General features: G+C 43.8%; 1 protein-coding gene across 6 annotated transcripts in view; it reads left to right on the top strand.

Annotated features, from left to right (window-relative positions):
- Positions 1-25068, top strand: part of DPP6 (dipeptidyl peptidase like 6) — a 519694-nt gene that overhangs the window by 360280 nt on the left and 134346 nt on the right. For all 6 annotated transcript variants that reach the window (XM_053359654.1, XM_053359656.1, XM_053359653.1 and 3 more), the window contains exons 3-5: positions 17-115; positions 24061-24155; positions 24596-24670. In XM_053359654.1, coding sequence (XP_053215629.1) covers positions 17-115; positions 24061-24155; positions 24596-24670 — 269 coding nt within the window. The remainder of the gene's footprint in view (positions 1-16; positions 116-24060; positions 24156-24595; positions 24671-25068) is intronic.

The raw sequence follows: 25068 nt of genomic DNA on the forward strand, positions 1-25068 counted from the left end.
TCTGGATGTTTTACAGTCGAAGATAATAGCCAGTCTCAAAAGAAGAAGATTACAGTGGAAGATCTGTTCAGCGAAGATTTCAAAATTCATGACCCAGAGGCTAAATGGATAAGTGGTGAGTCTTATAACCATATATGAAAATAACTTCTGTTACCTCTTGCACCACTTCTGTTTCAAATACCTTTCCCACCACCCCTTTTGTTTCACTTCCCTGCTTTCTGAGCAAGGTTTCACAAAGTGACTCATCTGAATAGCTGGCAGATCAGAGCAGGGAGAGGGGGATATATTATTGTCACGCCATAGAAAACGGGAGCTATTTGTAATTCTCGCAGGATTTTTAATTTTTTTTTTTTAAAAAAGAAAACTTACCAGAAACACGTAGGAAGATGATAGCAAGATGAGAGAAGGTTTTTTTAAAAAAGGTAAGGGACTTTGAGATGCATGGGAAGGAGGCAGTTGCCGCTACACTGATACTGCGATGTGTGCAATGTTGCAATATTTGCTGCTCTTCTTCCCGGTTTAGGGGGTGGATTTAGTTCCTCTAGGAACTGGCAACTGCTCTCCAAGATCTGAAGATGCTGTTCCCATGACTTTCCAACTGAAGATGGCAGGAACAGCACCTAGGACCTTCTGCATGCAATGCACATGGTCTGTCACTGAGCTATGCCCCCTCTCGCTATTTATTATTGCAGATATTAATATTGCACAGTTTTTGAAGAATAAAAACTGACTCCTTTTAGAAGAAATTTACCAGACCCATAAAAATATTATTCAAAGTTTTACTTGCACAACTTTCTTCACAACATCAACTTTACATCAAAAATATCCATATAGTGTCTTGTGCTGTCTAGCACAGGCTCGGCATCTTGCAAAATATGAAATAATCCAAATAGACCTATAAGCAAAGGTCTCTCTCTAACAGTATCCATTTCACCTGGAGCTGTTTTCTTTGGGAGCTTTATTTACATCTTCACTCTAGGCAGTCTTGAGACAAAAGACACAAAGGCTTCTCCCTTCAAAATGGAGATTTGCAACCAAATACCTTTGTCACCTCACTCACATGTTAGCTAGCAGGGAACAACAATAGTTTGTTTTTTTCCCCTATTTTTATTTTAATGGATTTCTTCCATAAGTTGAAAAAATACTCCCGCTTTTCACGCACTGGTTTCATACAGAGAAGGATTATACAAGATGCAAAGGTTCTCGAGTGATTCTCGTACTCATGTATTTCTGTATATTCAAAAGGCACATGGAGTCCGAGTTGATATCACTCAGCAAAGCCTCCATTTCTGTGACTTCTTAGCAGGAAACAACAACAGTTAATTATCATCTAGTTAACACTCAGAGAGAGCTCTTCTTGCTTTTCTAAAGTTTCAGTGGAATCTACTGTTTGAGGGGAATTAGCAGACATGGAGAACCAACCTGAGACTGTTAGATTGGGAAGATGCTTTGCTTAGGAGGCTGCAGATTCAGGGGACCTGACGTACCGTAACTTGGCTGACCCCCCACCCACAACCCCAGACCGTCCCATCACCCCTGTTAACAGGGGCAGTCATGCCTCCTGGCAGATACCCAGATGGGCATCATCAGGCCTCCCATTCCTGAGTCCTACTTTTGAGCCAGAAGCTCTGTCCACATGTGCTTTGTTGCCACTCCAGGAAGAGCAGCTATAAACCACTCAGTTGACTAATTGGAAAAGCTTGCAAATATCAGATAGGCTTAGGATTTAAATATGTAATGTGTTAAATTAACATGTTGCAATGCCAAATGGGCAAGCAAGAAAGATGTTAAGTGACTAAGTTAATTTTATGAGAATATAGGTTTTGGAAAACCATTAAAATGATATACACTGAAATTCAACCAAGGGGATACAAGGAAGTCGCTTAACAACAATGTTAATAAGTTTAGTTTTAACAAGATTAGGATTTTTGTTTGTTTGTTTGTTTGTGTGTTTAAAATTTTTTGTGGGAAACTAATAAATTTTTTTAGAAAGAAATATATAAACCACTCGGTCTTTCAGTGGGGAAATCTGAGCCACAAAGCAGTGGTGATGGAAATGAGACAGGCACCTGAACCTTCTCTCTCTCTCTCTCTCTCTCTCTCTCTCTCTCTCTCTCTCTGCAAAGAGAAAAGCAGCTGGGGTGAGGGCAGACAATTTAAAGAGAAAGCAATACAGCCTACAGGAATATCTCAAATCCCACCTGTCCTTTCTCTTCATTTCACTGCATTCTAATGTGGGTTCCTTTTATTAAGAAATGGTGGGGAAAGTTACACATGGCTATGGCTCTTGTGTCTGGCTGGAGAGAATGGAGTCATGTGTATGGCGGGTTTAGCAGAATGGGATTCATTGACTGAGTTTTCGTTCAGGTTGAAAAGACCAAAGGTTGGTCAAGCACTGAAAAAGATCTATAGCGAACTGTCACTGGGAAAGCCATTATAGAAATGTCAAGCAGGTTTTTGAACTGAATGGCTTGGCCTTTCACTGTTGCTGCTTTATATTATGACGTGTCAAATTCTGACTTCAGTTACTTTTGGCACAAAAGCTCAGAGGGTCTCTGTGGCATAGCACAGCATTCTTTCCCATTTATGAGGGCTGTATTACAGGGATGGGCGTCTTGCAGAAAAATATTAAAATGCCATCCTTTTCATCAGAGGTCACCGGAACAATTTTGCAGCCTTAATTAGTTATTGCATCACTCCTGTGGGACAGGCAAGTTTTATTATTGCACTCATTTTACAGCTGGGTAAACAACAAAAACAGAGTGATGAATCTTTAAGGTCATCAGCAAGACAGCAGATGAGGTGGGAATACAATATGGTGCACCAGACATAAGCTGGTACACTGCCCTGTCTCCAGCAGGCTTCAGCTCTTTGCTAACAGCATTTTCCAGTCTCTTGGATTCATCTTGCAGGTTCTCCAGAGAAACAGTTATGTGGTAGCCTAACGTAGCAGAAAACAATGTTGGAGACTGTGCAGAAAAAAATATGTGCATTTGTGCATGAATTAAAACCATTTTATTTGCAAATGCAAGGAAACAATTTGAAATGGCATCATTTCAAAGGATTTGAAATGGTCCTTGGCAGAGGTTATATCAAAAAATCCCCTGAGAAGATGTTTGAAACTTTGCAAAACCAGAGCATTAAAGCTTGCAAAGACCCCTTCATGGCTCACCATCCACCAAGTGTCAGAAGACCAAGAAGTGCTGGGGCATCTGGTGGTTATTATCTCAATGCACAGGCAAGGTACAAATGGCAAAAGACGAGTGACTTGGGGCTCAGCTAGATTGGTAAAGAAAAAGTGTTTTATATGCATTGTGTATGCGATATAACACTGTGACACCAGATGGCGCTGTGGAGGCCTGGATTTCCCTACCGGATTTCCCTGAATGAGTTTACAACGCGTTTAACTGAATCGCTTCTTTGACACGTCTAGATCCAGCCTTGGAGGAAGACTGGGATAAAATGCAACAAAGAAAATTATTTATACAGATGTTTCATTTGCCCTTCCTACCTCCCCTCCAAAGCCCCTAGAAATAAAAAGGGAAAGCAAACTATTTACAGTTTTAGTGTTCTCCGTGCTCCCCACCCAGCCACCCCCTGGCAAGATTATTCTACGTCTAGTCATATCACTAGGCTTTAAGGATGTGGCTTAACTCTCTTCCACATGATCAACCCCTAGAAGACTTACAGTAACAAACAAGCAAACTGACTACAGCAGTTCAGTAATGAGCTGCAAGTAATTGCTTCTTTTATTTATGCAGATTGCTTTTCTGCCCGATCCCAAGAGCCTTTGGGATAGTCCATTCACAAGAGCTGTTGTGACATAGGCTAAGCTGTGAGATGGCGGTTTGATGAGGATGAGCAATAATTTTAATCTGGGCTTCTATGTCCAAAGATAACATCCCAGGCAGTAAACAAGCTCTCTCTGTCTTTTTAGTGCATTGCTTACTAATGAAATTATGAAGAAGACCCTGGGGGCTCTTTTGCAGATTAATGTGGAGCTTAATGGACCAGAAGCCTCTTCTTCTCTTGCTGTTAATCAGTTCCCAACATGATATTACACATTATATTGTGTGACCAAGAACCTGAACCCAGGATGGGAGGCGCTATAGCTCAGCACTAGAGCACATCTTTGCATGCACAAAGGCCCAGGTTTAATTCCTGTCATGTCTAGTTTGAAGTGTATCTAATAGCACTTGTTAGGAAAGACCCTTTGCCTGGGATCTTAGAGTAACAAGCCAGTCAAATGGGATTGTATCCAGTGCAGCACTAAGTTGAAGTTACTTAGCAGTATACTCGTTCCACTGGCGAAAAATTTTGCACTGGCGGAACAGTCATGCTCAAGAGAATGCATTAGTGGGTTCCTGGTAGCTCTGTTGTGCAACGGATTGTTGCATTGGAGTCCTCTGTTGTTCAACATTATAACTCACCCACCCGCTAGTGCAAGAACTATCTGACATAGAACACTGAATGAAGGTCATGGTAAACAACTTTAGCCTAGACTTTATCCTAGTCTGACCTAGTATAAGGCAACTTCTTTCTTCATATAATGTCACTATGAGGCTATACAATTAAAAGCAGGTTTGATTCTTAATTAGTGGGTCACTGGGGTCAGGGACAGGTTTATTTGGCAAATATGGAGTGTGTGCTCACCGGTGGGTGTGGTGGGTGGGTGGGGGAGTCCTGTCAGTTATTCCACAATAAATGAGGTTATTTATTTTCCATTGCTTTATGTAAGTGCCCTCAGACTGACAACATGCATTGTGAATTTATTGCACTCGACTGATAAAGCCACGGAGGCTTCTCAAATGATGCTCAGAGGCGTGGGCAGGCCATGAATTATTTATGGCTTACTCTGCATAATACTTAAGAGCTTTTATAAAATGCACAAATACTTTCAGGATTTCAAAAAAAAAAGGGGGGGGGGAGCTCAAATTAAAGTGGCACATAGACAGCTTGTTTTTCATTGGGGATGTCACTCCATGATGAAATACAGACTTTATATGTAGGCCGGAATTCAGTTCTCTGTGTCTTCTAGTTAGCAAATAATACATTTTGACATGCTTTGTTTATTTAGCAAATGTAGATCTTCCTTCTGTCATGAAACTCAACGCATTGCTTGTGGGACTCCCGAACAGTTTCCCAAGCTGGAACTGACCAGGCATAGGCCAGTTTAGCTTTAGCAAGTTGGTTGTGCCATTCATCTTTTAATAGGAGTTGAGACAGAACTGCATTAGCCTTTGTGTTGGGTGGGAGAGATTCAGAGATTTGGAGGTAGTTTCTGGTTAAGCTGCTGTTTGCAACACTTCAAGCTGTACCTGGGCAAAGCTCCCAACATCACAACAGACCAATGTACTGCTGTTTCAGGCAGTTCTTGGATACAGCCTGTGACATCTTTATCAACAAGCAGCATACTTTTCTTCCCCCCATTGGAGGGGAATGTTTGTATGACTGATGCAGAAAGCATTGGACTCACTCACTCTCAGTTGACAGGTTCACAGAATTGTAAATCCGGAGGGTACCAAAAGGATTGTCAAGTTCAACTTTTCCCTTCTTTTTCTCTACCCTATCAAGCATGGCAGAGCCATCCATACATTACTTTCCCACAGATTGACTTAGATCTGTGGTTCCCCCACCCAGGGGATCTGTGGCACCAATCACATAACAAAAACTACCATAGTCAACATTTTCAAAAGTAAGGGGTGCATGGCTTGGCTTTTGCAAAACAGGAGGTCCACAGTACTTAGCTAGTTGGGAACCCCTAACCTAAATTATGAGGATGCGGGTGGCGCTGTGGTCTGAACCACTGAGCCTCTTGGGCTTGCCAATCAGAAGGTCAGTGGTTCAAATCCTCGCGACGGGGTGAGCTCCCATTACTCGGTCCCAGCTCCTGCCAACCTAGCAGTTCAAAAGCATGCCAAAAGTGCAAGTAGATAAATAGGTACCGCTCCAGCAGGAAGGTAAATGGCATTTCCGTGCACTGCTCTGGTTTCACCAGAAGTGGCTAATCTGTTAGCCCTTTTTTCCAATGTGGACTGGCAGAAATCAGTGCAACCTGGTGGGGCTTATGGGTGCTGGATGAGTGGAATAAGCACTCCTAAAAATCCTCAATGTAAAAATGCTTTAAGAGGGTCCTTCCTGGGGATTTTGTCTTTATTATAGACTTAACACTCATTGCTGTCATCCTGGGGACCTATTTACAAATCCCCCCGGTACGAGGAGATCACTGCAGCAATTCACAGGTACCCTGGCCAAGTTTGTGCAGCTTTTATAAAGTTAGTCTCATAATCCAGAATGTCTGTACCAGGCCTGTTTTGAGAGTCCTGCTAAACATTGTGCCAATTGTTAATGGTGATGCTGTGTATCATCATTAATCCAACCTTTGCATTGGGACTGAGATTTAGCCGATTGCCATGCGTTGCCACTATGGCTTCCCAATGGCCAGTTCCCATGTTGCCTCAGTATGGAAACATACTAATTATGTTGTCCATACTCAGACCAGTGTCAGCAGCTGGACAGAGAGAAGAGATGAGGGAGATCACATTATCCCCAATAGGATTGTAGCTCCCATACATTGAGACAACGTGCACACCCTTTTCCAGAAACTATCACACAGTCTCAGTGACTTATGAATTGGGCCATATGTTCCTTGTGTGTTCCAAAACACTTTAGTTGAAAACATTTAATGCTTAAAAATAGCCGCAGCATAGATCACTTTTGAGTGAGCAGAGTGCAGCCAAAGGGCAAGGGTGGTGAAGTGAAGGTCAGTTTTGAAAGGCCAGGTGAATGTGGTCACTGACAAGGGAGGTTTTATAGCAGAGGGACATTAACTGGTAGCAAAGTCATTAGCAGAAAAAGATGTGACCTGACAAAGAGGAAAGCAGGTGGATGCACAGAAGTTGGTGAGCTGGGTCATGAGGTTCCAAATTTGATAGGACAGAACTCCTCGGCTGGCTTCTTTGTTTAGTGCCTGTTGAGTTTGACAACAGTTCATACCTGAGGTTTGCCAAGTTAACACCATGGAGATTCATTGTGTTTTGGCTTAAGGTTGGATGATATGAAAGTTCTTTGGGTTGTACTTGAACCTACCGGGCTAGATTCAAGGTACTGGTGTTGGTGTACAAACCCCTATGCAGCTTGCAACTAAAAGATTGCCACACCTGCTACATACTTCACCATTTACTGCATTCTGCAGGAGAAGGCACCCAGCAGCAAAACCATACTGCACGATGTTGGAATCAGGCCTTTAGTTCGGTAGGACCTGCCCTTTTGAACTCCCTCCCGCTGCATTTCAAAACAACATTTTGTCACCTGTGAAATATGTTCCTCTTTCAACAAGTCTTCTAAATTATTTATTTCCAGTTGGTATCTGTCCTAAATCTGAGCTGATTTTATGTACATGTTGTTGTTGTTTTAAACCAGGCATAGGCCCTCCAGATGTTTTGGGACTACAACTCCCATCATCCCTAGCTAACAGGACCAGTGGTCAGGGATGATGGGAATTGCAGTCTCAAAACATCTGGAGGGCCAAGTTTGCCTATGCCTGTTTTAAACCATTTATATATCGATAGTTGTGGTTGTTTCTAATCCCTTTTACATGTGATCTTCATCGGTTTTTATATACGCAACTGTTTTACATGTCACATTGTAAATAGCTTTAAGATGCCTTGTGGGAAGTGACTCACAAATTAAACAAATAAATAATCAGTGCCTGCATGTCACATAAGACAGTAATGAAGCTCCAGACTAACTCCCCACTCCTCAAACCATCCCCGCAAGTCCCTTTATGCAATTTATTCCTCATTATCCAAATAGCATCCTGATTGAAATGGACCCTCCATTAAAAATTGTATGACAGATACACTGTCCATCAGAAGCCTTGTTTATTTCAGCAACAGCAGGTCCTCTTACAGGATGCTACATGTGTTTCTTCACAGCGTGATGGAACACAACCTTAGATTGATTCTTTTCCGTACCATGCTCCTCCTGAGATTAAACAGAGCAGCTCTAAACTTTATAGCAATCAGCTTCATACAAAGGACTTGCTTTCCCTTTCATCTTTTGATACCAAGAAGTTAAGAGTCCTTGTTTCTTTTCCCTGTAGTGGCACCTAAGCTGTGATAGCACCATCAAGTAAAAAAGAAAGAAAGAAATGAATTAGTAGAGATGGGTCCATTAGAGTGAATGTTGGTGATGTTTGGAAATCAGATGGTAGCTCACCACACTTCGACCAGTGTGATGTATCAGCAGAGTATTTGGAGCCCCAGCAGAGTCTTCAGAGATTTCCTGCTCCCAGTAGAACAACTTCTTATAGAAGTTAAGGGAAAAACTCCTCTCCCACAAGTAGCAAAGTGTTTATTGTCTCTAGACACAAGACAAGTGAAACACTACTATCTACAGTTCTTCTGGTCTTAGAAGTAAATGTACATATGTACAGAGAGATCCGCTAACACTATCACCATGCTGGCCGACACTGCTGTGTAAAACCCACAGCTACTTTCAGAGTCAGACCCTGAAAGCAAACAGGGCGGGACAATACATAATAAAAGCAATGTCCTAGAGACTGTTACACCTGTCTCTGCATTCCTGAACCAATGGGAGGGTGAAACGCTCAGCAAGTCACATTATTATTATTTATTAAATTTTTATACCATCCTTCATCCAAAGATCTCAGGGCAGTTCACAAGATAAAAGCACAAAGTAAATAGCCGGTGTGGTGTAGTGGTTAAGAGCGGTAGACTCGTAATCTGGTGAACCGGGTTTGCTTCCCCGCTCCTCCACATGCAGCTGCTGGGTGACCTTGGGCTAGTCACACTTCTCTGAAGTCTCTCAGCCTCACTCACCTCACAGAGTGTTTGTTGTGGGGGAGGAAGGGAAAGGAGAATGTTAGCCTTAGGGTTAAAGTGGGATCTCAAATCCAAACTCTTCTTCTTCTTAAAACAAAACCAAGACATAACCCTCCATCCCACAATCATATTTAAAAGGCCATAGAATATTAATCAGCCAAAGGCCTGGTTGAAGAGGAAAGTTTTCTCCTGGTGCATATAATAAAGTAGCCAGGCAAACCTCACCTGGGAGAGCATTCCACAAACAGGGAACACCTGCCGAAAAGACCTGTTCTCATGTTGCCACTTTCCGGACCTCATGTGGAGGAGGCACACAAAGAAGGGCCTCAGAGGATGACTGTGGAGTCCGAGTTGGTTTGTACGCTTGATCTTGCTGGTGTTGCTGTGGTAACCCAGTGCATGCGGACGTGGGGGATGTGCTGACTCAAGACCTGAGATCACGTGCTGTGTAATTTAGTCCATTGTTCGCATCACACCAACATAGGGCACTGCCCCATCAATGTCACTCTGCCCTCAGTCAGCCTTTCTCAGAGCCAGTCCAAGGGATGGCACTGCCTGTCCGCTTCCTCCTCCTCCTCCTCCTCCTCCTCCTCCTCCTCCTCCTCCTCAGCCTCACTGTTGCCTTTGTGGAACTCAGCAGGGAAGAGGACCAGAATTAGTTGACTCTGCCTATCAATGGCTCTGGCTCCACCTACTGTTGGCCTCCATGCCTTTCCCACTAGCTGCCTCAATTTGCATAAGCCACCACTTTTTAGAATATTGGTGAGGCTGGGATCTGTATATAGTTTATTTCAGAGTTGGAGGAAAAGATTCAGTACATTCTCGAGATCTGCCATCCCAGGGTTGCACAAGTTTTGCTTATCTTTCAACCCTTCGCCACAAAGCCATGTTTTTCAAACTCTGTCCCTCACCTTTGTGTGGTCTTCAAACCTGCTGAAGAGTCCCCATTATGGGGTGGGAGCCTTGGTGACACAGCATCGCATTTGATTATAGTGATACGATCATTTCTTTGTGTCAGACAAGATGGAATCGTTGCCATTGCTCTGTGCTTTCAAAGGGAGCCTCTTTTTATAAAGGATGACAGTAGGAGTGGAAGGAGTGTTTGATGTAGACACTTGAAAGATGTAGCTCACACACATCTTCTATCTGCTACAGAAACACAAACTGAGCCTTGGAGTTCAACAAAGGGAATCAAGTTTTTATTTCTTCGTAAGCCTCACTTTTTTCCCTAGCTTGCTTTGTGTGTGTGCACACATCTGAAATAAACTATAACTTCTATCAGCTCCAGCAAAAGTACACTATACAGAACAGCGATCTATAGTATATATATATATATACCATGTATGCCTCACCTGCACCTAATTGCTTCCATTTTCCTGCTGTGAATTTTAAAGATGGATAGGGAAGCTTCCTGGCAGATTTTGTGAGTCTTATCAAAAGGCTTGCTTACCTTTAAATTATTTGGATGTCTTGCCCAAGCAGGAGTCTCAAGATTTGCCCTGAAATGTTACTGTATGCAAAACCTAGTCACCAGAATGCTGGACTAGGTGGCCATTAGCCTGATCTGGAAAACTCTTTTTTTGCAGATATTCTTCATCTGGTTTCCTATACTCGTCTGATGCCTTTCTTCCCCCTAACATCAAACATTCCTTATCTCCCTCATCTTTCTCAAGCTTCTTTGACTCTACTGGAAGAAGTTCATTCTCTGAAAAACCCTCAAAATCTATCCCCTCAAAGCTATGGTCTCTGTTGACCTTTTGTTCCCCTGCAGGAAACCTTGATTGGTTCTACTTGACCTTTCCTCTCCTATTACTGCTGTTTCCCTTTCCTCTCTCCCTCCCCTTCTGTGCTTCTTTTTCAGATTGTAAACCTGCAGATAAGGCAGGGATTATTTTTTTTAACCACCTAGTAATGTTTAGGCACTCAATAAGGAATAAGCATTATTAACGATACCATTACTCCTACTTTATGATAGGTCTGTGCTTTTTAAGCACCTGCAATAATTGCATTCAAATTAATTTGAAAGGGCTGGTTTTACTGTAATGTCTTGCAGAGCTTGGACTGCATCCGGGTTTCCTTGAGCAAAGAACATAAATGTCATTAAGAAAGGGAGGGCGGAATGGAGACAGCCAAGCTGGAGTCAATGAATAAAACTGATCTCCCATCAGTTTTGTGGTGGAAATGAGCATGGAGGGAAGCTCTTACAGCTTCTTCCAAGAGCTGCGGAAGAAAGTATCAGCGTTTAAACTGTTACGAAAAAGGAGCAATGCAGAAGTGTGCTCCAGATGGCTGGAAAGCCAAACAGGATGTAGACGTTATGGGACTGTACTGTGGGAACAAGGGACAGTCTATTCTGTGCACTGAGCACCGGATGTTAGCTCAGAGTGTCACATGACCCTGTACTGGAAGTACATGGGAGGAGTCTCTCTCTCTGCTGTTGGTGATGAGAGAGAGCAGTCACGATTTCTCTGTACTGCTGGAAAGACAGGAATAAAGGCATGTAAATACATTTCTGTCTGTCTCTCTCTCCCCTCCCTGGTAGGGGAGGGGTGGTGTGTTCTTCTCACGTTAGAGGAGGATCGCCGATTGAGACCTTGCCTGCGCCTGCTGGAGAATGCAGCCAGGGAGGTCAACCAGGTTTCAAGCCGGGCACCTGGAGGGTGGCCAATTCCTCTGACTTTTGGCTTAAAAACCAACATAAACAATAAAATGTGGCCACAAACAACTGCTTAAGAAGCACGTGACCAAAGCGTATGACTGACTGGACATGTAAACAAGTCAGTGCTGCAGCTGGATAAAGAACAGCTCCAGCATGAAATTCAGGTAGTCAACTGCAGTGCTGCTGCAGCTGACTGCCCAGAGTTTATGCTAGTTGTGTTTTCATCCATCTGCTACGCTGCTACACTAGAGTAGGCACTCTGCATCAGGTAGACCTTGGAGGTAATCTGGGGTGACGGCAAGAGGGAAATACTGGTGATTTGCCACTCTCAGAACTAACTGCAATGTTTGGTTTGTAATGCAGGCTGGGGGTGGGGGTGAGCTTTTCATCTTTCACATCTTTCAAATTCAGGAGACCCTTCATTGCATAATAATAATAATAATAATAATAATAATAATAATAATAATAATTTATTTATTTATATCCCGCCCTCCCCAGCTGCTGGGCTCAGAGCGGCTAGCAACAATAAAAGTAACACAGCATTCTAAAATCAGAAGCTTAGCTGACAAGAGGGGATTCGTGGGGCTCAGCAAGTCATGCATTACATGCGCTCTTCTCATTTATTCCAAATACTCTTTGCCATGCTTCATTTTTAAATGAAATTTGAAACAACCAATTTCCGTATAGCAAAAGGTTTGGGACTTCTGTTGACTGGACAGATAGCCTTGGCTTTGGGGATCATTTTAGCTCATCTTCCTTCCTCGTTTCTCACATTCAATCAGTTGTCAACTCATGTTGCTTCTTCCTGTACACCACTGCAAAAAAAAATATGTCTGTCCCCACAGCTAAAACTCTACCTCATGCTTTGGTTACTGCAGTTGTCTACATTTATCTTTAAGTAATAAGCAATATGTGCATTCTCTTAAGAAACTGTGCAAAGTGAAATTTTTATATTTTTTACAAAACAGCAACCACAACCACACGCCTTGTAGATCAACTATTATCGCACTTGAAAATAGATAGCATTCCTCTGCAGCGCCACAAATCCAACTCAGTGGTGTAACACTGGAAAATGTCAATCACTTCTCCTACCTAGACAGTTATCTTTCCAAAAGAGCCAACATTGATGCCGAAATCCAGCATTGCCTGAGCTCTACAAGTACAGCTTTCTCCTGATTGAAGTACAGAGTGTTTGAGGACTGGGACATTTGCAGGGAAACCAAAATGCTTGTTTACACAGCTATTGTAATACCAACCTTACTGTATGCGTGTGAAATATGGACCACTTATAAACACCATCTCCAACTCCTTGAAAGATTCCATCAACGGTATCTCCAAAAAAATTTTACACATCACTTGGGAAGACAGGCGAACTAATATCAGTGTACTGGAAGAAGCAAAGATCACCAGTGTTGAAGCAATGATTGTTCAACATCAACTTCGTTGGACTGGTCATATTGTGTGGATGCCTGATGATCGTCTTCCAAAGCAACTACTCTATTCCAAACTTAAAGATGGAAAGCATAATGCTGGTGGTCAACAAAAGAGGTTTAAAGACTGTCTCAAGGCAAATCTTTAAAAATGTAGTATAAACACTGACAACTGGGAAACACTGGCCTGTGAGCACTCCAGTTTGAGAACAGCCTTTACAAAGGTGTCATGGGCTTTGAAGACACTCGAACTCAGGACGCAAGGCTGAAACATGCTAAGAGGAAGGCACGCCTGGCAAATCCACACTGTGATCAACTCCCGCCCGGAAACCAATGTCCCCACTGTGGAAGGACATGTGGATCCAGAATTGGCCTCCACAGTCACTTACGGACTCATTGTTAAAACCGTGTTTATGCAAGAAAATCTTACTCGGCTACGAGTGATTGCCAAAGAAGAAGAAGATTTTAAACAGACGGTTCACCTAACAAGGACTCCTGCTTGCACAATGAGGCTTCCCCCTTCCATCTTCCTTCTTTGTGCCCCCCAAAAATAGCTCCAAGGGGGGGGTCAAGCGAACCCCCAGAACAACACTCAGTGTGAAGAGAGGGAAGCTGGAATGTGCAGAAAGAATGTTAATCACAGCACAACATTGAATTCCACCCTTTACAATTTATTTTAGCCTTGTATGGAGTGGAAGAGAAGTCAGAAGTGCACAAATTCTGGGTCATGAGCTGCATGGCATTGACATCCCAAGAGTGCCATTTAACATTTTCTATAGCTCCAACTTCCAAGAGTGTGCTGTACGGAAAAGAGGCGACATGGTCCTTCCACAGGCAGCTTACATTCTACAATAGATGAAGAAGAGGTAACAGGTAACTGGCAAATGCATAATGGAGGTGACATAGAGAGGAGCAAGATGATGGTAGAAATGTTAGGCTAGGATGCTGTTGTCTTTGCTCCCTGAAAGCTTTGATATACGACAATCCACCTTCCTCTTAATAGCTTCTTAATTCTTCTTTGGCTGGCTCTGAAGAGCACAAGGAACAAGATACAGAATCATAAGAGGGGTTGATTTTAGGATTGCAACATTTAATCAATCAATTGGTGAGACGCACAGGTGCATGAGGGACTGGGAAAATTGAACTAGAAGCTTCTTACTGGAGAAAGGTAGAAGGATGAAAGGACAGAGAAGAATTGGGGGGGGGGGGCTTGCAAGGCAGGTTCCTGGGCAATAATCTCAGCAGCAAACCAGAGTAGTGTATGAACTACAAAGAAACCTTCCAACCCCAAAAAATCCATTGATGAGCCAGGGATAGGTACCCACCAGGCAAATCCTGTGGAAAAGGAACAATCGGACCTTTACTAAACTTATGACATTACCACATGCCCTCTTCTGGCTTCTTCTTTGGTGATACAAATTCTCCTTTTTGGTAATACGTAACTCGCCACGCTAAGGAAGTGTCCATTTTAAAACTAAGGCAGAGCAATATATATTGCCAAGGGTTTATGCACTTCCTTCAGCTGCTTTTTGGTAACATTTCAAGAGGCCATAGCCTTTGAAATCTCCCTATCTATTCACAAAATTAGTTCTAAAGATGCTTTTGCACTCAGACCTAGCATATTGTAACCACTATCAAATTATATCCTAGATTGTTGTTGTTGTTTCTGAAGCGCACTCAGTCTTCTTGCCGTCCTGGTGAATTTGCGTCCTGTATTTCTTCATGGCGGGAGAAAGAGCTTGGTTCTGGAAAGGCCTGTTTGGAGTAAATGTGTGTTGCTCTTGAATGTTCTTGGCACAAAACATACTAAATGCAAGGGTCCGTGCTGCATTAAAGTGAAGAGTGATTAAAGCTACTTCTTGCATAATAAAGCACACTAAGCCATGTTATGCTGGCTTAATGTACCAATGTGATGAGATGTTCATTGTTTAGGTAAATTACAGCAAAACAACTGTTTAGAGGGGTGCCCCCGCTCCCATTCATATTAAAAAGGAAGGAGGAGAAGAAGCTCTACCAAAGGGAAAAGAAGAAACACTAAAAGATAATGGCCCATAATGTCAGTGAGATAAAAAAAGATTTCACGTGTCTCCAGGAATTAAGGGCTCTGTTCCTAATGTTACAAGCAAGCTGTTCCCTCTTACAATCTGCTTCCTCATACTAATAAAATGGAACTGTAAGAAACTGGAGTTTATTTCTGCATTGCAGTAGTCTGGGCTGCACAAGCCTCCCTCCTACCAGCCCCAGTACAGGCACAGCGCACAAGACCAGGGGCTTTTTATATGCAAGCAACACCCCATTGAGGCCAGAAAGGAAACTCCGTAAAATTGGCACACACCAGACATACATTGCAATCTGCTCCCTTCCTAGCGAGATTGCTATTATGCATGAAACGCCTCTTTCTGCAAAATGTGCTGTTTTCTACCTTTGCTGCATTATGACTTAGCAAGTGGACCCTGTTGAAAATCCCTTTACTAGAATAGGTAAAGGTAAGGCAAAGGCAGCTATGGGGTGTGGCACTCATCTTGCTTTTCAGTCCAAGGGAGCTTGTGTTTGTCCACAGACAGCTTTTTTTGTCATGTGGCCAGCATGATTAAACTGCTACTGACTCATGGAGGACCGTGACGAGTGCTGGAGCTCACGGAAACTCCGTTTGCCTTCCCACCGCAGCTGTACCTATTTATCTACTTGCACTGGCATGCTTTTGAACTGCTAGGTTGGCAGAAGCTGGGACAGATGCAACGGGAGTCACCCCGTTGTGGGGATTCGAACCGCCGACCTGATCTGCAAGCCCAGGAGGCTTAGTTGTTTAAACCACATCATCACCCGCGTCCCTGTTTACCTTTACCTTACTAGATTCGTGGCTTACTGTTAAAGCTACAGGATCCATTCCTGTCTTTCTTTGCAGCTAATTCCTCTGCAGCACTGGCATTGAGAAGTAAGACTCTGAATAGTGACCATCTTCTGAGCAGCAGAGATTATTTGGGAGAACTGTAGCAGACGGCATTTAAGGGAGAAGCTTATACCTGTGGAACTATGGTTGTTGCTGTGCTCAAAGCTCTTTGAGGAAAGCTGCCATCCTACTTTTCATGTAGGGAAGCCAAAGTATGCTTGGACCCTGGAAGAGAATGGAAACCAGAAAGGAGAGGAATTATTTATTGTGTGCTGCTTTCCCTTGGCAGTTCTGGGAGCCCTTTGCCCTGTGTGCTACCTTGCCACAGGGCAGGTTTGTCTGGAGAAAGCATTGGTATAGACATGGCCTAAGGCAGAATCAAATCTCCAGTTTTATAAATAAGGAGGCGGAAAGCTCTGCATGCAAACTGAACCTAGCATGATTATCTAAACTTGACTGTATCGCTTTGTCCTTACTTACTTACTCCTAGCAATTCCTATCCCACCTTCCTACACTGAAGTGATTCATCTATTCTTTTCTGTGTACATCTATCTTAGAATTCCCTCCTCTGCTGTAGTTTTGTGCTTTTGCTACCAGACCTTGTCCTACCATTAGTCTGCTCTCTCAAAGTACTCCACCTTCCCTTCCTTGCTACCCCCATATTCTTGGCACTCATGCCCTGCTGCTACCTCTCTTACTTCCTTCAAAACCCACCTTGATCATGAAGGCCTTGGCATAACTCCATAGTTTGCATATCCTACTGTAGCTCAGTCTGCAACTAAGCCCAAGCATGTGCAACCAAAACAATTGCACACTGCTTCCTCGTTTACCCCTGCCTCCCATTTCTTTTCCTTCCTGCTCTATTGCTTCCCCTGTGAAGAATTTTAGATTGTAAGCTCTTCGGGGCAGAGGCTTGAACTCTTATACCGTACTTCTCCTCTTCAAGTGCCATGAACACCAGTAGTGTTCTGTAAACCACCATCATCATTGTCATTCTTTAGTTCCTTATTATATATTTTTCCCCCACCATGGGGGTATCACTTGCATTTTCTGCCTTGGGCACCAACATGTGTTTGGTCTTTCTCTGTCCACTGTGATGCTATTGGCTCGCATTTTCTTGGGTCTCCACCAGCACTTGCTCTTGCTAAGCCATTCCATCAGCGTCTGTCGTTGGGAGTTGTGCTAGCTCAGTTTAGGGCTTTTGCCTGGCATTAATTGCTGGTGCAATTTGGAAATAAAACCAGATTGTTCTCATCCACCTGTCGTGGGCTTATCTTCTATCACTCAACAACGGCCTCTCTTAACTAGAATTGCCTCCATTTCCTTCACCGTTCATATTACATATGGGACTTCAAGAACTTGCAGGCAAATGGCTTATTTGTTCTTAATCTGTAAACCTGCTACACATTCAGCCGTTGCAGCCTGCTGCAACACCTCGGCCAAATGCCTTTTATGTGAAAAAATGGTATGCTGTGAATACAAATTGCTAGGCTAGAGCCACACAGAACATACGGCTGTGATGGGGCGACGATTTGGATGTGCCACTGACAGTCTGGCATCTTTCTTCCTTGGGTCCCTTTTGCCACCTGAACGTTAGCTTCCATTTCTCATTTCATAGGAAGAGATGGGAGATGTTGAAGAGAGAGGCCATAAAATGCTGGTTTAATCAAACACAGGAAGCTCCCGTATACTAAATCACACCCTTGGCCTCTCTAGCTCAGTGTTGTTGACTTTCCATGGTTTCAGACTAGGGATATTTCCCAGCTCTAATGGAGAACAAAGAGACACGGGTGGTGCTGTGGGTAAAACCTCAGTGCCTAGGACTTGCCGATTGCATGGTCGGTGGTTCGAATCCCCGTGGCGGGGTGAGCTCCCGTCGTTCGGTCCCAGCTCCTGCCCACCTAGCAGTTCGAAAGCACTCTTAAGTGCAAGTAGATAAATAGGGACCGCTTTATAGCGGGAAGGTAAACGGCATTTCCGTGCGCTGCACTGGTGCTGGCTCGCCAGCAACAGCTTCGTCACGCTGGCCACGTGACCCGGAAGTGTCTTCGGACGGCGCCGACTCACGGCCTCTAGAGCAAGATGAGCACGCAACCCCAGAGTCGGACACAACTGGCCCGTACGGGCAGGGGTACCTTTACCTTTAATGGAGAACAGCAGGGAGTGAACCTGGGACTTTCTGCAGGCAACAGAATTGCTCTGCCATTGAGCTATGCCCCTTCCTTGTGTCACCATTCAATTTGTGCGTGGGCCAAATACATGCATTGTTTAGCCAATAGGGTATTGTGTAACTCAGCCATGTTTTAGCTCACTGACAGGCAATTGGTGGCCCGTGAGTCACATGCAGCCCCTAGCCTAATTTTAGATGCTACAGGCCCCAGTGTACCATTGTACTTTATCATAATTAACATTTGCAGGTTTTTTATGGTCCTGACCGTGTTTTAGTGCTGTGGGATCAGTAGTTAATTCATTTTTGAACCCAGTCTCCTAGAACTGAGCTCTTGTGTAACAGCCTTGGGATACTTCCATCATCCAGATCCACAGGGCAGCACATGAGCTGCATGCTGGAGCTGAGTAGACTTGTGGCAATGTGTTGACCACACTTCCTTGGGATATGTGTCAGCAGACTGCCTCTCTGTGGCCAGATAACGAGCCTTTCCAGACAGTTGGGAAATGTAATTCAAATGCTGCGTAATGCAAGTTTTAGGAGTGCAGGAGCTCAGCATCACAGCCCCCATAGCAACATCCCTAAAGAGGGGCCCAAGCTGCTGTCAGATTTATTGATCTACATTTCTTGTGTACACTTTTACTCTTAGTATATAGGACTGGGGTGGGGGAAGGGATTTATCAGTTTGTGGGTATTATTATTATTATTATTCATTTTGTGTTTTTATCTTGTATTTTTATGTTGTGAACCACCCTGAGATCTACAGATGAAGGGCAGCATACAAATTTAATAATAATAATGTACACACACACACAAAATCTGGCGACTCTCAATATATAGGTAAAGGTAAAGGGACCCCTGACCATTAGGTCCAGTCGTGACAGGCTCTGGGGTTGTGGCACTCATCTCGCTTTACTGGCCGAGGGAGCCGGCGTACAGCTTCCGGGTCATGTGGCCAGCATAACTAAGCTGCTTCGGGTGAACCAGAGCAGCACACAGAAATGCCATTTACCTTCCCGCCGGAGCGGTACCTATTTCTCTACTTGCACTTTGATGTGCTTTCGAACTGCTAGGTTGGCAGGAGCAGGGACCGAGCAACGGGAGCTCACCCCGTCGCGGGGATTCGAACTGCCGACCTTCTGATCGGCAAGTCCTAGGCTCTGTGGTTTAACCCACAGGGCTGTTTGCAATTTCTGGAAAATGTGATATAAGGTATAGAATATACGTTGTTTGATATTGATATCCATTTGAGACTGTCAGCATTCACTGAGCTCATTATGCAACACATAGTTAAACTGTGGAGCTCATTGCCACCAGAGGCAGTGATGGCCACCAACTTGGATGGCTTTAAAAGAGGATTAAACAAATTCATGGAGAAGAGGGCTGTTGATGGCTGCTAGTCACATTGGCTATGTTCTGCCACCACAGTTGGAGGCAGTAGTGCTTCTGAATACCAGTTGCTGGAAGCCACAGGAGGGGAGAGTGCTCTCGTGCTCAAATCTTGCTTGCAGGTTTTCCACAGGACCCTGTGAGAATGGGATGATGGACTAGATGAGCCATTGGCCTGATCCAGCAGGCTCATATGTTCTTAGGAAAACCACAACCCATCAGTGGGCAAGATCTGAAGTGCTACAGCTAGAGTTCTGCCTGCACATAAGGGCTTCTCACCTGCGGCAGATCCATCTGCCGTCCAAAATGCCCCCTTCAAGCCCCCATAAGCAAAGGTCTGCAATTGGAAGGAATTGTCACTCTTTCCTGACATGCAGGCATGGAAGAGCTTTATCAGGCAGATTCCTAGAAATCGTAAGCGAGGGAGATAGTTGGGTCAAGGGATTCCAGGATAATTCTTCATATGTACTTGAACAAACAGCTCTTTGCTTAGAGAATTAGGTATTGTCAGCATCGTTTTGGCTGAAAATAGCCCCCTATAAAATTGGAAACATTTTTTTAAAAAAATGAGATTCAGTGGTGACCTTTATCAGCTCTGATGACAGCTATAAATCAGGCTGAAATTCTCATCAGCTTGCTGGACAGAATTCATTACAGACCAAGATTGCTGTGTTATTTTCTGTCTTTGATTGAGGGACGCCCTATTAAAATGAATTCAGCTTCAATAATATGAATCACACATTTCAAAACACAAAAGGAGGCCTATTACTCATTGATTCTTAGGACGACGATGATTACAGGACTTGGAGACTACTGAAGCCTTATTGTGTTTTGCTTTGGGTCACAAAGCCGATCAATTTCTGCTTCTTTAAAGCAAGCCAATTTGCTCTTCATTAAATTTCGACCCTTTGCTGATGACGCGTATTGACTGTAGCAGCAAGATCTACAGCCCCAGCAGATCAATGATGGTTCACTTTTTTTCTTTTCTTCTCTTCTTTTCAGTAGGGTCCGAATTTCCAAAAAGAAGTGAAATCCTTCAAAGATGGTTTAATCATTCAGAGTATAACATGCATAAAGACATTGTCTCAATTGCCATGGGGATAACCATGTGGCTTGGTTTCTCACGTAGCTCTAGAACAGAGAGGGGGAACATGTGGACCTCCAGGTGCTGTTGGACTGCAATGCCCATCATCCTTGATCGTTGGCTATGCTGTCTCAAAGTGATAGGACATCTGGGTGGGATTACTAGTCTCATATGATCAACATGCCTAAGTCCAATTAATGCAGGAAGGGGTTAATGCCATAGAGTAAGCTGTCCTGCCGGGCTTAGCAATGTCTATTTCCCTTCACTTTGGGAAAAACTAGGAACTTCCCTGTTAAGGGAAGTTTTTAATGACTGATGTTTTAATATATTTTTAATCTTTGTTGGAAGCCACCCAGAGTGGCTGGGGAAACCCAGCCAGATGGGCGGGGTATAAATAAATTGTTGTTGTTGTTGTTGTTGTTGTTGTTGTAATGAAGTCTTTGTTTTCCCCCGTCCTCCCGAGAAGCTCAACATGTGAAGAGGTTTGCGCTGGTTGCTACAGCTCAGACCGCATGGCTCTCACCAGCCACTCTTGAGGACCTAAAGCAATAATTTAGTAACTTTTCACCAATTTGTGAAAGCTAAATTTTACTACCTGTGCAACCTTTTCTGAAGCACCTGAATCTGACCTCTGTAGAGTTTTTAAGAGGGGATTTTGGAAGTCACTTTAAAGGGCATATTTTAAAAGTCTTAACAGCCTATATGTCTACACTTTACTTTGCTGCATATTCTGTGACTTTACATATCTGCTGGGATTCTGTCACCAAAGTCTTCTTCCCCTAAACTTGGATCTTGGTATCCAGGAATTTTCACCAACAATCCGGAGGGTCACAGATGGTACCCATCCCTGCTCTAGCATGCTTGTTTTTCTGCTATTGGGGGCTGCATTTCAGATGGTCAATTTCCGACATGATTTTCTTTTATAAACTCAATATTAAGTTTGTGCTCTCACAAACACACTTCTCTTGTTGTGCTTTTTGTACTACAAACCTGTGTAAGTTTAATGGCCCTTTGGTTGTTGTGGATTTTACAAAAAAATAATAATAATACAATCTGATAATTGTGATTTGGTGAAGCCCTAAGAACTCTCTGAGTTCTGTCTCACGGAATTACAGTTCTCAGACATTCCTGGATAGTAGAACCATGCCAAAACCAGTTTGATCTGTAGTACGGACATTAATTTAGTCTTTCACTGAACAAAATACTATTGAATGGCCCAGTTCTTAAAGCAGGTGAAGGTGAAACTATGTTGCTGGACTACAACTCCCATCATCTCTGGCCATTGGCTATGCTGGCTGGGACTGATGGGAGTTGGAGTCCAGCAACATCTGGAGAAGCAGAGGTTCCCCATCCCAGCCTTATAACATGCAAGCTTGAACCTATGGCCCAAGGTTACAGTATGCCACTATGAACTCCTGAGATATGGAGGTAACAAGTCAAATATTGTATGTGGAGCCATGCAATTAAAATTTCAGCAATATATATCCACTTCATGGATCTCTAACCAGGAAAGTATGGCGGATAGTGTTACATGCATTCACAAAAGAATCACTTGACATTCAAAAAATATTTTAACTATACCTAGATTTGTGGCCCTCGGGGATATGTTACTCATCTGCAGTAACATGGATTTAGTTACCTCTTAACACACAAAGCCATTTTATTACACAAGCAGGGCTGGCTGAAGAGGGACAAATTCAGAGAACATTTCAAGGCTCCCTGTGGGAATCTGAATCTACATTAGAGATTATGAAAACAAATCCTACTGCACTTTAACTGCCAACAAAAGAATGGTCAACTAGAATCCAGGCAGGGTGGAAGCGGAAAGAGATATGTTTAAAATCTCTGGTTTTGATCATAGGAATTCAGCTATTGTTAGTATATATGGCAGTAGTTTGCAAACTTTTTTTTTTTAAAGTGGACAGTTATTTATCACATTTGCTGCAATGCTGTCTTCAGTCTGTACCAGTTGCTTTGAGTTAAATTGCCTGGAAACAGTATTGTTGTGCATTTCAAGGCAATAGAAGTTCATACATGCCATTTTCATGGAACTCTTTCAACACTGACTTCTGTGCCCCAAATGCTGCATGAAATTCTAGGTGTAACCTAGAGGTTCCGACTTAGTTCACATTCATGACGAACACTGGCTGGGCCTATTAGGAACCCAGGAAGTCTGCCTATATCAGGTCAGACTATTTGCACATCAAGCACAACGTGCCAGTTCTTATTGACAGAGATTCTCCAGCAGGGAAGTCATGAGAAATTGGATTCAGTTCAAATTTAAAGGTGAACTTGCCTGGTTTGCACTTTCCAAAGCAATCGGCAAACTGTAACACAGCCCTCCTTTGAATTTAGCACTTCTCTGAATTTCGCAATGCAGTTCTCTGGCCACGTTATATCTACAAAAATGCATATAGTAGAATAAAGTGTTCATATAAATGCATATATTGATGAAAATAACATAAAACCCACATTATATTAGGGGAAATTGCATGCAAAAATGTGTACTAGGAGAAAACACCGATGAATGTACAGGAGGAGGAAGAGGAGGAGCATAATAATACCGTATTTTTCGCACTATAGGACGCACTTTTCCCCCTCCAAAAATGAAGGGGAAATGTGTGTGCGTCCTATGGTGCGAATGCAGGCTTTCGCTGAAGCCTGGAGAGCGAGAGGGGTCGGTGCGCAGGCTTCAGGAGAGCCCCACCACCAGCCCCACAAGCTCGGGGGAGAGCGGGGAGGTGGAACGCCGCCATCCCGCTGTCCCCCGACTTGGCTAGAAGGCTGGCGGGGGGGGGGGGGGAGAGAAGCCTGCTTCTCCCCGTCGCCAGCCCCGCAAACTCGGGAGACAGCGGGAGAGGCGCAGCGCGCCATCCCGCTGTCCCCCGACTTGGCTAGAAGGCTGGCGGGGGGAGAAGCCTGCTCCTCCCCATCGCCAGCCCCGCAAACTCGGGGGACAGCGGGAGAGGCGCAGCGCGCCCTTCCCGCTGTCCCCCGACTTGGCTAGAAGGCTGGCGGGGGGAGAAGCCTGCTCCTCCCCGTCGCCAGCCCTGCAAACTCGGGGGACAGCGGGAGAGGCGCAGCGCGCCCTTCCCGCTGTCCCCCGACTTGGCTAGAAGGCTGGCGACGGGGAGAAGCCGGCTCCTCCCCGTCGCCAGCCCTGCAAACTCGGGAGATAGCGGGAGAGGCGCAGCGCGCCATCCCGCTGTCTCCCGACATGGTTTGGAGGCTGGCGGAGGGCTTCCTCCTCCCCCAGCCCCGCAAGCTCCCAGAGCGATGCCAAAGCTGCGCGCAGCTTCGGCATGGCTCTGGGTCCCGTTCTGGGGGAGGGGGAAGCTCAGGCTTCCCCCGCCCCAGCGCCGCGCATGGCGGGGGGGGGAAAAGAAATTTTTTCCCTTTATTCCCCCCCCCAAATCTAGGTGCGTCCTATGGACCGGTGCGTCCAATCGTGCGAAAAATACGGTAATAATAATAGATATATAAATGTAAAGAGCCAAACAGATTTGCCCATTCCTGCTCTACAGGGTCTTTCTTCCAGGATCACCTTCTACCTAATCCTTCACACTGTTGTTCTGTTCTCTCCTCTCGTCTTTAGATACAGAATTCATTTATAGAAACCGGAACGGCTCTGTAATACTGCACAATGTTGAAACAAACAACTCAACGGTGTTAATAGACAACAAAATAATTGTAAGTACCACATTTAATGGGCAGGTTTATTTCACAGTTGTCTGGTTCTCAGACCAATAAAATGGCTTTAGTTTACTTCTTGTACCAACTTGAATAAGTAGTACACTTATTAAATATCGTGGCCTTGGCAGCAGCAGAAAATGCAAAACACAGATCTTTTAACATATCTAGAGCTCAGATTCCATACTTGGCTTGACAGATAGCTGCAGCATTTTGATCTTTCCATTTCTAACTGCTTAATGGTCTGTGTGCCATATGAGACACGTGAGCCAAGCCTAGCTCAGTAATAATGCCAAGTTCCATTATGAAACACACAGGCAATTTTATCTTATCTTTTTCTTAAAAGAAGCAAGCAAATGTATCATGGTCATGTTCTTGGATTTCAAATTTATGCACATGCATTCAAATGAATTTACTTGTGACATTTTTTTTCTGTTTAGGTGTCTATGAAAGCTATTCGATATGAAGTTTCACCAGACAAAAAATACGGACTTTTTGCCTATGAAATTGCACCGGTAAGTAGACAGACTGTGTTACAGACAAATAATTAACTGCATTTTCCTCCTCTGACATGATGGCCGTAGCTCCAGCCTACATTTTACCCAGATATTCCTACAGAAATGGTACACTTTGGTTGCTAAAGAAGTTTGGGGTTGTTCAAACATAATTTTAGATAATAAAAATATCAGCTCAGTTATATATTACAAATTGAATACTGCAAAATGAAGAGCAAGAGGGAATAGCTAGCAAAAGCTGTGAAAAAAGGAGGGATGGAGTATTAGCTAAAACAACATTGCATTCTTCTTTCAAAGTGGGATATGCTCAATGCAGGGAGAGGCAACCTTTGACCCTTCAGATGTTGTCAGACATTGGACATGCTGGTTGGCATTGATGGGATTTAGCACATATCCCA

This window comes from Podarcis raffonei, chromosome 12, assembly GCF_027172205.1.
Source record: "Podarcis raffonei isolate rPodRaf1 chromosome 12, rPodRaf1.pri, whole genome shotgun sequence".
Classification (NCBI taxonomy): Eukaryota; Metazoa; Chordata; class Lepidosauria; order Squamata; family Lacertidae; genus Podarcis; species Podarcis raffonei.